We start from the raw sequence: 12,666 nt of genomic DNA, 5'->3' as shown, positions 1-12,666 counted from the left end.
GCTAGGTACTTCTTTCCCGCTGCAATATTTTTCTAAATTCTGTCTTGATTTTCTTCAAATTGCTTGAGGAAAATAACTTCTAAGCAGTATGCTGAGAAGGGTTGGCATGGGATGTTTGAATTGTTTAGATAATATAAAAGAGACATCTAATATGACTAATAAAAAATAGTAAGTATGGTATACAAAAAAAAATACAAAGAACGTGTATATATAAAGGAAAAATAACCTGCGAATATTGAGAAAAGGAGAAAAAGAATCAAGCGGTTTCCAGCTGTAATTCCAGTTCCCGATTAATTCTCAAAGAAGCAAAAATCTTCTTCTCTTCAACAGCAATTTGATTTAGAACTGTTTCCACTCCCACTATTGATGCTAATATTGCCCTCTTTACCATTGCCAACGCCAACAAGTTTATTACTGTCAATTTTTTCTTGGATCAACTTAGCCAAGGTGAAGAAAATTTCGTTGACGTTGTCATCGTTCTTAGCACTGGACTCGATGAATGGTATACCCAGCTCCTTAGCCAAAGCTTCACCTTGATCAGCTGTTACCACTCTAGTGTCCATATCGCTCTTGTTACCGACCAACAGTAGCTGTGCTTCGTCATTCGCATGCTCATTAACTGTTTTAAACCATTGCTTGATATTAGTAAATGTTCTCTCGTCTGTTACGTCATAAACAAGAATGATACCCATAGCACCACGATAATATGCTGTAGTGATGGTCCGGAAACGTTCTTGACCAGCGGTATCCCAAAGTTGCAGCTTTACCTTCTTACCGTTAATATCGACGGTCTTTATCTTGAAATCAATACCAATGGTAGTAATAAATGACGGGTTGAATTTGTCTTCAACAAAACGAACCAATAAACACGATTTCCCAACACCAGAATCACCAATCAATAAAATTTTCATGATAGAGTCGTAGCTCTTTCCATTGCCGGAAGAAGCAGAAACAGTTCTTAAACCTGACATTTTTATCTTATTATATTTATATTCTTTCTGGTGAACGATATGCCCTTGTGTATGTACAATTTGTCTACTTTTCTCCTTTTCTTATTCTTCCAAAAAAAAAGTCCCTAGATTATCTTCTTGGAATTACAATAGGTCAGAATAATAGATCACTAAAAGGCGAGCTGTAATGGGTAATTCAAGTTTTCAGCTCCCTAAGCGTAGAGTGCTTTGTTTGGTATAACCTTTCCCTGCCGTTGATCATTCCTAGTGGTGAACTTTCCAGTTTTCCTCAAAAGTTGAATTATTACCCGGCACCAGGCACGCAGCCGTGATCATAGCTGCGCTAATGGCCTACTTTTGGAATAAAACTTATCAGCAGATAGCTTCGCTTATTTCTTCAGGATTATACATGTCTAGATATATAGTTAATATCGTATGCATGGGATACATGGATCAAGCGTAATAACTTCTCCATAGGACACCTTCCAGGTCTTCCAGTTCTTCCGTATTAAAAGATGCTCTATCGAACTTCCAAGTGTCAGCCCTCACCTTCTTGAACTCACTAATGGTATTCTTCGCAGCTTGTCCAGTCATACCGCTAGTTCTAGCCCACGAGGATAAATTGCTCAGTTGCTTAGGAATCCATGGCGGTAGGGGGAAAACGTATGGGAAGGCCGATATAATAGCTCCCAAACCCAAAACGCTACCATGAATTTTGATATCCGTCTTGGATAACTTTTGTCTTTCTTTCGAGGTGTATTTGTTGACGTCAAGCCCCTTCGCAAACCTCTCGATCAGACTCAACAATGCCTGCTCTTCTTTCCAGTTATGTACAATATCAGACAAGATGGATGCCGCACGAACTCTCACTTCTACAAATTGCTCGTTATACAGATTACTGACAACAAATTCCAAAATTTTATTCTTTTCTTCTTCAGTAAGTTGAAGCAGTTCTGCCGATAGAAAGTGTTGGATGAAGGCCAACTGCAGTTTTGTTTGGTTTGACGACAGGGCTACGTTTGATGAACAGACATAATCAACAATGGCGGCCACGTGGTTCTTCCTGATCGGCATATAGCCTAAGCCAGCATACAATCGAACAGGATCTAAACTGGCAAGAGCACAAACATCTTTGTGTTTCACTAAACTGATCAGAAATGGCAGCACGTAGTCCACTAAATATGGGACCAACAAAACTTTATTAGGCCCTCTCGCCATTTCTTTGATCCAATAAAACATTGTGGATGTCCTGTAAAAATAGTCTGTCTTCATAAAATCTTGAGGGCTCAAGCCGATAACGGAATGTTCCAGATTTTTAATAATCTCAAACTGCTTCTTGATATACGCATCCACTTTTTCCGGAACCCTTTTTAATGGTAACCCTAATCCATCTGGATCATTCAGTTCCGCTTCTAACAATGTCGTTGGATCTGAAAATGACGGATTGCTTTGATTTTGAACTAAAGTGGTCAATAGTTTAGCAACGGCCTGACGAACCTGATCGTATGGATGATCAAATACCAACTCATTAAACAGTTTACGAACATCTGGTGCTCTAAACTCCATACTCATCAAAATACTTCTTAACATGTAAATTTTAGAGGTCTGATGTGTAGCTGCATCGGATTCACGGTCGAACATGCCATCGGCGTTGATAAAATGACTAAAAAATGTTTTAGATCTTCTTAGATCAACGACAGCAGGTAACCACCATGCCAAGGTGCTCCAAATTTCAAATGCGTCGTGGTTCAATTCATAATCTAGGCATTTAGCCAGGAAGTTCTCGACAAAAACGTCGCGTTTCTCCAAATCAGAGACCGTCAAAAACTTACTTCCGCAAACTAAACCAGCCACTATCTCGACAGACATAATCATCGAAGCTTTATCGTCCTTGTTATAGTACGATTCACATAGTTCAAAAAGATCCGACACACTTAGTTCACAGAAACCGGATGATATCAAAAGGATTACCAAAGAAAAAAATGATACGTTACCACTGCTAAAAACTCCCCTTGTTTCATTATCCTGGACCAAATTCATTGTGACATCCTTCAGAAATCCTTTTGTCAATAAGCGACCAGTGGTCTTCAGGACTTCTAGTTCGTTCTCACGTAAATTAAGGCTTAAAGCTTTCGACGACATGACGTACATAGGTCTTCCCCAACATAGCCAGCCGACATATGCTCTTGAATCAATAAAATACTTGGGGTTATCGAAGTTATTCATCTCTTTGGTAAAGGTCTTAGGGAAGCTTGTATCCGAGGTATCCAGTATTTCAACGAATGATGGATTGAATTCATTCTTATAGGCCCTAGTGATGTCGTATTCATAGTCAGATAGAGATATTATCTTGTTGCACGTTGACAACAATGACTTAACAACCAAATGTATAATTTCTGGATGTTTTGTGGAGATCTGTGAGGTTATGGAAAATACTGCCCTTTTGTCGGGTTTGCTTTCCAGATTTGATTGCACCTGCGTAACAAAACGCAAAATAAACATTTTTATCTTCCACCCCATCTCTTCCTCATTATCCAGTTTATCTAAAAGCTTGTTCTGCAAATCGACTAACAGCGAAAGGTAGTATTCACGCTTTTTCTTTTTGGCAAGCTTTACTGCCTCAACTTGCAAATTAATGGTACCATCAGGAGGTGCTAAAGGTAAGAAAGCTTCATCGGAAATGACACATACACTAGAAGGAATCTTAATTCCAATCACTATATCAGTTAAGATCTTATCCGCATACATACCAATTTCTAATTCATTCACACGACAACATTCAATAAGCAGAAAAACCAATTTGTCGATGTCTTTATAATCCGTCATAAGCTTTCTATGAATTTTCTTAATCAATAACACATTCAAAATAACTTGAATTTTCATATAATCATGATCCCTAATCGCTTTCTCTAACAATGGAATAACTTTATTGATGACTACACCATATGACCCAACTAACTGCTTCATACAATGTACCAAGGTTCCTTGTGCTGGTTTATAAATATCGGGATAAAGGGATGTTGCTAAGTGTATGATGTCAACCAACAAAAGGTTCTCCAGCTTAGAACCTTTTCTATTTGTTGAATGTAATAGAACCCTACTTTGGTGCAAACTGTTTGCTCTAATCGCAAAATTGGTTCTCGTGAAAGGCTCGTTTACGTGCGAGAGAGATTGAACATTTTCTAGGAAATCAACGTCAATGAAGGCATTCGGGTCTTCATTGAAGACTGTTTCTTGTCCCAGGTCTGTAAACCAAACTTTTAATCCATGCAATAAAATCTGGAACATATTAGTGTTGTTTTCAAAGTTGGTAGATAGAAAAACATATAGCTTGTGAAAGAAATGTCCAATGCGTGCTCTTACTCTGTGAACTTGTATGTACTGTGGGTTTTGTAGCTTCTCCTCGGTGGTATTTCCAAAGTAATAATTACAGCTATAGATATCTAAATCTCTGAAGGCAAGATCCGAACTCATAGATGAATTGTCAGCGCCATGTGCACTCGCAATAGGGGTATTCACACCAGAAGGCATCTCAGACACCATTGGATCATCAACAATTAATTCATCCGGAAACTCATCTCTCAACTGCACAACATCAGAAACACCTGCATTCAGTCCTGCTTCAATATCCTTGCTTTCAATATAGTCTTCATCGTCCTTGCCAGAACGAATTTGTTCAATATCAATATCCAGTTCTTGAGGATCACAGTTGTTTTCACGGATATTCTTCAACAAAACCAGTTTCTCTCTGTATGACAAGTTTGATTGTGTTCTATATTTATTAAAATCAGGATCAAAAAGCAAACTTGACCCGGAAAGGGTATGTGTCATAACTAAGACATATTTTTGTATCATATCTCCATATTCGGAATCATTTCGTGGAGCTCTCATCAGTTCTTCTACGTTATTGATACAGTATTCGGTAAGACTTTCTAGAATGCCTATGGATAGGGTTATCTCATCACTAGAAGGTACATGCCACTGAAAGTTTAAATGCTGTTTATCAAATCTTCTAGGATCGAACTGTAGTCCCCCCCATCTGTCCTTTTCGGGGATTTTAGAGTCTTCCGGAAATAGACGACAGTCAGTTATTTCAGTGGTACATAGAGTTGCTAAGGCACTGTGAATAACAATAGATGTAATAACGTCCAGCGGTGGGTTAGTTACGTTGTCGTATAAATATTTCATGAATGTTATCAACTCATCGCTATACTCCAATAGAGACTCATGACATTGTCTTAAGACATCGTTTAGTGCCGTCAAATACAAAACTAACTTAACATCTCTCTGTTGAATTTCGGAAGTACTTCTCACAGACCCGGCGCCTCTTTTGATCTGTTCTTTGACATGGAATAAAAGATTTCTGACCAAGTCTTTACTTAAAGCATTATTCCTTCTAATTAAAGCCGCTAATGGGATAGTTACTAATTCATAGTTTGGATCCTTTTCCTTGAAGGAGTCATTACTCCAAAAGTTTCTCTGTAATAAAGCAGCAAAATAATTGAATATTTTATCGTCCATAGACTCTTGTAAAATCATGGTTGTTTGGTTTATTTTAGTGACCAAGGAGTCCTCTAAGTCTACATCGACTAATTGGAAAATCTTTTCTACGTATACTTTCAGCATACTTTCAAAAATTGTAGTGGAAGCTTTAAAAGCGCTATTTAACAGTTTATCGTCAACTTGAAAGGTCTTCGAACTTTCGCCGCTTTTAATGTGATAAAAATGTTGTTGAACTAAAGGAAGAGTATCTGATTCAAACGATATATAATCCTCTTCTCCAGCGAGAGTTTGGATAGGGATGAAAGCGGCTATGGATACAATACCGTTGATGAGGTTGCTTGTTAAATTAGTGTCATTCATATCAAGTTTGGAGACTAGCATCGAAAGGATGTTTGTTATATGCACCCGGTATAGCTTGTCCATCACAATAAATCGAATTACTCTTGTAAATTGTTTTAAAGAGGAAATTATCCTGTGTCTCGAATTAATAAATTGATCAGCCAGTGTATCATACAAATCTATCAGTATTTTGTCAAAAATTAAATATGCATTTGAAGGATTCAGTTCTAACAGATAAGCGAAGCAAGAGATGTAATAATTGGCAATATCAGGGTTTTTATTCTGTGAACCCAGACTAATAATATTTAGGAATATCTCAACAATTTCTTCGTGGCAGGAGGAAGTTAAACATATCCCATTTGTAACATCATTGGCACAAACATCTCCCTCATATTTAACCCTTCCGTGGTAAGACTTGATAAACGCATGGACGAATTTAGCATTCGGCTTAGTCCAAAACCCATTATTAGAGGGATGAATAAATGTTTCGATTGCTTTGGCTAAACTCAATAGTTTCTCAAAAAACTTACCCTTGTTAGATCCATTTATAGCATAAATAAAAGGCTTTACCGTGCGGGAATACGAATGTATTTGACCGTCTGTTCTAAGATGGCCTTGTAGCCTATTGAACATAAAAGTCATTTGGTCATCAGTAAAAATTCCGAATTTTCCAAACTCCACTCCAATTATATCATTTTCATGATCACTGCCTAAAATTTTATTGTGAACGTCTTTGGAAATCGACCCAACAAAATCATACATGTGAGTGTCGATGGCCACGTTTGCACTGACTGAGCTCCAGATGCTATAGCAAAACGGGAAATAATCAATAATCTTAGAATGTATATGGTAATGATAAGGAACAATGGATGTAACAATAGGCATGACAGCCATCATCGTAGATGGCGCAAGACTGGACAACAGAAAATTCATCGTGTCAATTAATAGATTTTCCTTTGACTTATCGAAAAATGGTTTTGCATTATGTGCGTGCTTCAAAAGCAATCTAAATAATTGTAAATCTTCCTTCGATGATAGTTCATAACGAGCATAGTCAGGATCTGGATAAGGTAAAAATTCGCACAGAAAATTGAGCATGATTTGATGATCTAGCAAAAGGCCGTGTTTCTGCAACAGTTCAGTGAAATTTGTTCTGTCATCATCAAGGCTTACTAATCTTTCAAACATATCGACGTGCATTTGCCTATACACCTTTTGGCCTTGGACAAGAGACAAATAATAATAAACTGTCGCAAGTGACTTTCTTAGAGCCACTGGAAAATCAAAATGTAGACAATTCTTGAGTTCATTGGTCCAATGGTTTACATTCACAATGGTAGCCGACTTAGCAGTAATTCTGCCCGTGGCATTGAAGTCTGGGCCTGCTAAGTCGAAGTATTCATCCATTTCGTCCTCCAGGCCTTCCGCGTCATCGTAGTCGGCGATATCGTTACCAAGTAAGTCATTCTCTGCCGTATTATTAGATAATCTGAAAAGATCGGTCTTAAGAGCTAGATCATCCACCTCCTTTTTCAAATCGGCCAGGTCTTTACTGGAAATAGAAATCAAGCCTTGTATATCTAATGAGCTGATGGCAATGTAAAGGTTAACTAAGACATGGCACAAATATTTCGCTTGCTCCCCATGACTTTCTGTCTGATATGGTAAAAACTCTTCAATGGGAAATTCAGGTCTCGCTGATCTGCTGAACCACCGAGATGTCGGATCGTATATATTCTTCATATGTTGCGCCCTGTCGCTAACATAATCCAGCGTATAATGCTGTAATCTTTCATTCAAAAGGGACGTGGAATCCATGCCATTGAATAGTTTTTGATCCTGCAGCGTTGGGGTAGCAGATCTTGCTCTTAGCGGAGAATGCGGTCTTCCGTCTGGGGCAAACAGCCTAGACCTTTTACGTTTTATCTCACCTTGAGAAGAGCTGGGCCTTCCTGGGCTTCTCTCAATGCGTTTCAATTGGGATAAGGTCTTGTTGGTAATGGGAATGGGTGACTTGATATCATCGTCATTGTTAGCGGTCATTGGCGGTAACAAATCGAAAATTAATGCGCAAAACTAGCTAACGAATAATGATAAAGTGTAAGTATGCAAATACAGCTACAAAATTCGATGTTCTTCTCGTAGTGTTTGCTATGATCCTATGAGCCTTTATGATCAAATTCCTCTTACAGACTCTACAAATAGTGTGTACTTCTCCACTGGTGGGAGATGAGAAAGAACTTAAAAAATTCTTTTCTAAGGGATACCTCGGGCGCCACCCACCGCGATCGGGTCACCCTTGGCAAAGTGACGTTAGTAGTGTTATTATTATGATGTTACATTAGCTAGCTAGCCTATATAGAAATTATTAGTTATTTGACGTTTTGTAGTAGAGGGTTGCTTCCATCAGATCATTCTGCGTAATTACTCAAGTCCAAAGTTATGATCTTAGAAGAGTTTTCTTGTTGCTGCCTATAAACACCTACGAGAGCGTCAGATTTTTCAAACATGGTATTCTTCAATGAAATAACAATGAACTGGAGGTCTGGATTACGGTGTCTTCTTATGTAGGCAGCAATTCTCTGGACGTTCGTAATGTCTAGAGCCGCGTCCACTTCATCCAGCACGAAGAAGGGACTAGGTTGGTAGGAATTAATAGCAAATAATAGAGCTAGTGCAGCTACGGTTTTCTCACCGCCAGAAAGATATTCCATGTCTTTGAATCTTTTCAGAGGCGGAGTGGCATGATATTTGATTCCCGCATTGAACGGCTCATCTTCGTCTTCTATGGTTAAAGACGCATTACCGCCGGCCAACTCTACGTTGGAGTTGGGGTTTTTAGTCAGCTCTCTGTAGATTGCGTCTAAGTGGTCGCTCACGTAATCAAATGTCTTTTCGAACAATTCTTTCCTTTTCTTTTTGATTTTTAGAAATTGATTTAATATTTTCTTTTCTTCGGTCTTTAATTGTTCTGTTTCGTTATTAATCAGTTCAAATCTTTCTTCTGCCTCGTCGTATCTCTCTACAGCCCTTGCATTGGGCTGCAACTCGTTCAATATTTCTTCCACCTCATGAATCTTTTGATCCAGCTCTTTCTTTGCCGAATCGGTATTGTTTTCTTTGTATTTTTTGGGTAGTCCTTTATAGTCTACATCGATATTGTTGGAAATTGTAATTGCTTCAGCATCACCGGAAGATATTGGTAGATCTTCTATCGTTGTTTCCGACAATATAGGTAGGTTTATGTTAGAGATCTTACAATTCTTTAACGCTGTTACTCTTTCCAAGTCAAACTTTTCAATATCTTCCTTTATACCGTCTCTTTCCCTTTTCAAAACTTGCAAGTTGCTATTCATGTCCTCTAGAATATCTTCATTGGAATTTAAATCACTTTGCTTTGTTATGTATTTTTTCTGTAACTCATCCAAATGGTTTTTGTTTTCTTCCAATTTAGACTCTATTGATTTGATTTTCATATCTATTGCATATTCCTGTTCTTCCAAAGACTTCATTTCAACTTGAGCATTCTCTAGATCTGCTTGTGCTTTTTCGTATCTCCTTTGAGTAGTGCTTAGTCTGTCCGTTTCAAATTGCAGCTTATTCTCAACGGTCAAAATTTGTTTTTGTAACTGCTGTAATTCTTTAGATTGTTGTCTCATCAATTCACCCGAATGATTTTCATATTCTTTGATAGTAAAGCCAATTTTACCTGTGAATTCTTTGAAAATATTATTCTGTAATGCTTCCTTCTCCTTCTCTAAACTATCTTTATTGTTTTCTAAATCATCTAGTTTCTTCTTCAGTTCAGTTATTTTCGGTTGGATTTCTTTTTCTATCAAGTCATTATGGTATTTAATTTCTAAACTATTTTCATCCAAAGAGCGTTTCTGTTGCGTTACTTGGGTTCTCAAGTTAGCTATATCAGAATTCAATAGTGAAACACTATTTTCAACTTCTCTTGCCCTGATGGAATTAGAACGTTGATTATTGGAAAGTTCATCTATTTGGATTAGTAATTTGTCTTTTAAAGACATTAAGCTTTGATATTCTTCTTTATCCCACCTATTATTGGCATCCCCTGATATACCACCTGTCATTAAACCAGCCTTGTGGATCAAAGCACCTTCGATTGTTACCAATTTGCTTCTTACGCCCTTTTTCCATTTTAGATCTTTAGCAATGTTCAATGTATTACAGATGATGGAATCGCCACACACATATTGCATCGCTTTTTCATATTCCGGCTCATAATCAATGGCATTAATTGATAGAATGTAGTCTTGCGAATCAGGTAACGATAATGTAGGTAATTCTGTCTCAATTGTGTCAAGTGGTATGAAAGACGCAGTGCCTGCACGTTGCTTCTTCAAAAATGCAATGCATTCTTGAGCTACAGTTAAATTCTCTACGATGACAGAATCAAAGTTCTTACCCAAGATGGTAGACACTGCCAAGCCATATTTTTCCTTTTTTGGGTGACAAAGATCATGAACAAGGCCTTTTACTCCCGGAAAGAATCTTTTCAACATTGCTATATTCTCTCTTAATTTTCTTTCTTTCATTGTTTCCCTTTGATTAGCACTCAAGTCGTCGATTTTAACCAATGTCTCCCTCAACTTGAAATTCAAGTCATATTCTTGATTATTAGCAGACTCAATATCAGATTGTAGTTTTTTCAGTTCGCGCAAACGTTCAGTATGAAGGGCGTTTTTCTCATTCAAAGAAACTCTCAAATCGTTTAATTGTGTGTCCAACTTTTCACCTGCTATAGAAAGCTCCTCTGTTATTCTTCTTTTAGAAATATCTGCCCTTTTATTGAATCTCTCTAATTCGTCTTGAATTTCTCGTTTATCGTTGTTCAAAAGTGCAATTTTTTCTTCTAAGATTGACCCGCCTTCAGTGAGATATTTTTCATGTAAACTATTGTACGTTTTCAAATCATTCTCATTCAGCTTGAATTTGTCATAATTTCTAGCAGATTCTTTGATTTCCTCTTCAAAAGCTTCCTTTGACTTGGTCACCACTTTTAGTTGTGTTTCGAATCTTTCAACGTAAGTCTTCTGTCTTTGAAGATCTTTCTGTAAACTTTCAATTCTTTTTTCAATGTGTGAAATGCGTTTCCCTGCTGCCTGTTGGGGTACTTTTATTAGTCGCAAATCCGAAGCCAGTTTTTCTTTATCCTTGACAATATAATCTAGTTTACTTTTTTGCTTAGAAATTACTGCGCTTTCTTTAACAAAAGAGGATTTTGAGCGTTGTAATGATTTCATCTCATTATTTATTTTTTCTTTTAAAGACGATATTTCAGAGTTTGATGCCGACAGCTTGTCTGTTAGCTCCTCCTTTTGCTGCTCTAAATGATATAGCTGCCATAGAGCCTGAAACTTCTGTAGCTCATTTCTTTTATCCACTTGTTTCCTATATTCCTCGTTCTTATTGATACCTTCTTTATACGTTTTCAGTTCCCCATGGATTCTCCTTCTATTTTTAATAGACTCGGTGGCAGATTTGCTTAATTTCTCAATCTTATCCTTTAACTCTTCATACTCTTTTTTGTATTGGATAGAACCTGAAACTTCTTCAAACATTCTCGATAATTCTATGGGCGATTGTGCTGCAATTTGCTCAACATCGCCTTGAAACACCAAAAAATTCTTTGCTTTGATAAGAATATTTTCATTTTCAAGAAATATGGAATAGTCCTTATAGGAGACAGTTTTTCCATCAATTTTATAACTAGTGTCACCGTTCCTGGAGATTATCCTCATTAGCTCCACCAATATGTTGCCTTTTTGATAAAATGCTTTCACGTATGCGGATTGTGGGTTCGAAGAGCTCGCGTCATCGTTAAAAGTACTATCAAAATCGTCGTTATTATCATCATTTAAGACACCTCTATAGATTAAATCTTTCAAGATATTTGACCTTAAATGATTACTCCGCACACCGAGTACGAATGAGATAGCATCCATCATATTCGATTTACCAGAACCGTTAGGACCAATGATACTTGTGAAATTTGACTCGCCGAATCCTATCTTGGTGACACCTCTGTAGGACTTGAAATTACTTAGTTCTAGGCCAACTAAACGTCCCATTGTGCCTTCTTGTGTTCGATTTCTATTAACGGCTTCTGGATACCTGCTTTGAGTGATTTTATGAGATGTGATGTGAGTGTCTTCGGTATTATAGAACACAGCACTCTATTTGCTTTACGCGTTATTGATATATTTTCTTTTTTTCCCAATACGCGTTTATCGCCCCGAACGGTCACAATTTTATTAGAATAGGCGTGATAGAATTAATGCTGAAACATTAAAACATTGAAAATTTTGTCAAAAGGACCTTCATTAAATATTCACATTGTTGATTTATGTTAGCAGTTACATGTCTTCTAGTCCCACGGAAAGTCTTTCGAAGCTCTCGGCGTAGATCATCTTAATTCTAAGAGGGAATATTGATCTCTTGAAATATCAGAAACGAAACGGATGTTTAAATACACAACATTCTAATAATTTGAGAAAATCTGTAGAATCGATTTCCCAACAATAAAAGTCTAAAAAAAAATTGTGCCAAGAAGCATTAAAAATGTATTATCTGCAAAATAGTTGCTACTTTCAAGGGTACCGCTTTAGCGTGCAAAGAGCTCCAAGCAATCTCTATGTCATAACGCATATGGCCGGCGTTGATATTTTAGGTTCCCTTTCTGTTTCGTTTTGGATCCTTTTTATTATTTTCTTAATCGCTTCTCGCTAAAAATTCGTACTTTTCGTGTTTTCAGCGAAGAAACGTTAATCATTAAACGGTACCATTTGTAAACACGATTAGACTTGAACATATATACAACTCTGCTGCATTTTATGCTCACGAAATA

At 37.3% G+C, this 12,666-nt stretch overlaps 3 protein-coding genes across 3 annotated transcripts; all 3 read right to left on the bottom strand.

The window, feature by feature from the left end:
• Positions 1-323: 323 nt before the first annotated feature.
• On the bottom strand, positions 324-971 carry SEC4 (Rab family GTPase SEC4; the record flags this gene model as incomplete). The annotated part of the gene is made up of 1 exon (XM_033910169.1): positions 324-971. The coding sequence occupies one exon, from the start codon at positions 969-971 to the stop codon at positions 324-326; it is 648 nt and encodes a 215-aa protein (XP_033766060.1).
• A 432-nt stretch (positions 972-1,403) lies between these two features.
• Positions 1,404-7,835, bottom strand: BLM10 (proteasome activator BLM10; the record flags this gene model as incomplete). The annotated part of the gene is made up of 1 exon (XM_033910168.1): positions 1,404-7,835. The coding sequence occupies one exon, from the start codon at positions 7,833-7,835 to the stop codon at positions 1,404-1,406; it is 6,432 nt and encodes a 2,143-aa protein (XP_033766059.1).
• A 368-nt stretch (positions 7,836-8,203) lies between these two features.
• On the bottom strand, positions 8,204-11,890 carry SMC1 (cohesin subunit SMC1; the record flags this gene model as incomplete). The annotated part of the gene is made up of 1 exon (XM_033910167.1): positions 8,204-11,890. The coding sequence occupies one exon, from the start codon at positions 11,888-11,890 to the stop codon at positions 8,204-8,206; it is 3,687 nt and encodes a 1,228-aa protein (XP_033766058.1).
• Between the last annotated feature and the right edge of the window lie 776 nt (positions 11,891-12,666).

Source organism: Saccharomyces paradoxus, chromosome VI (genome assembly GCF_002079055.1).
Source record: "Saccharomyces paradoxus chromosome VI, complete sequence".
In the NCBI taxonomy this organism is placed as follows: Eukaryota; Fungi; Ascomycota; class Saccharomycetes; order Saccharomycetales; family Saccharomycetaceae; genus Saccharomyces; species Saccharomyces paradoxus.
The sequence above is the reverse complement of the archived record's forward strand: the minus strand, read 5'-3'. Positions and strand labels throughout refer to the sequence as shown.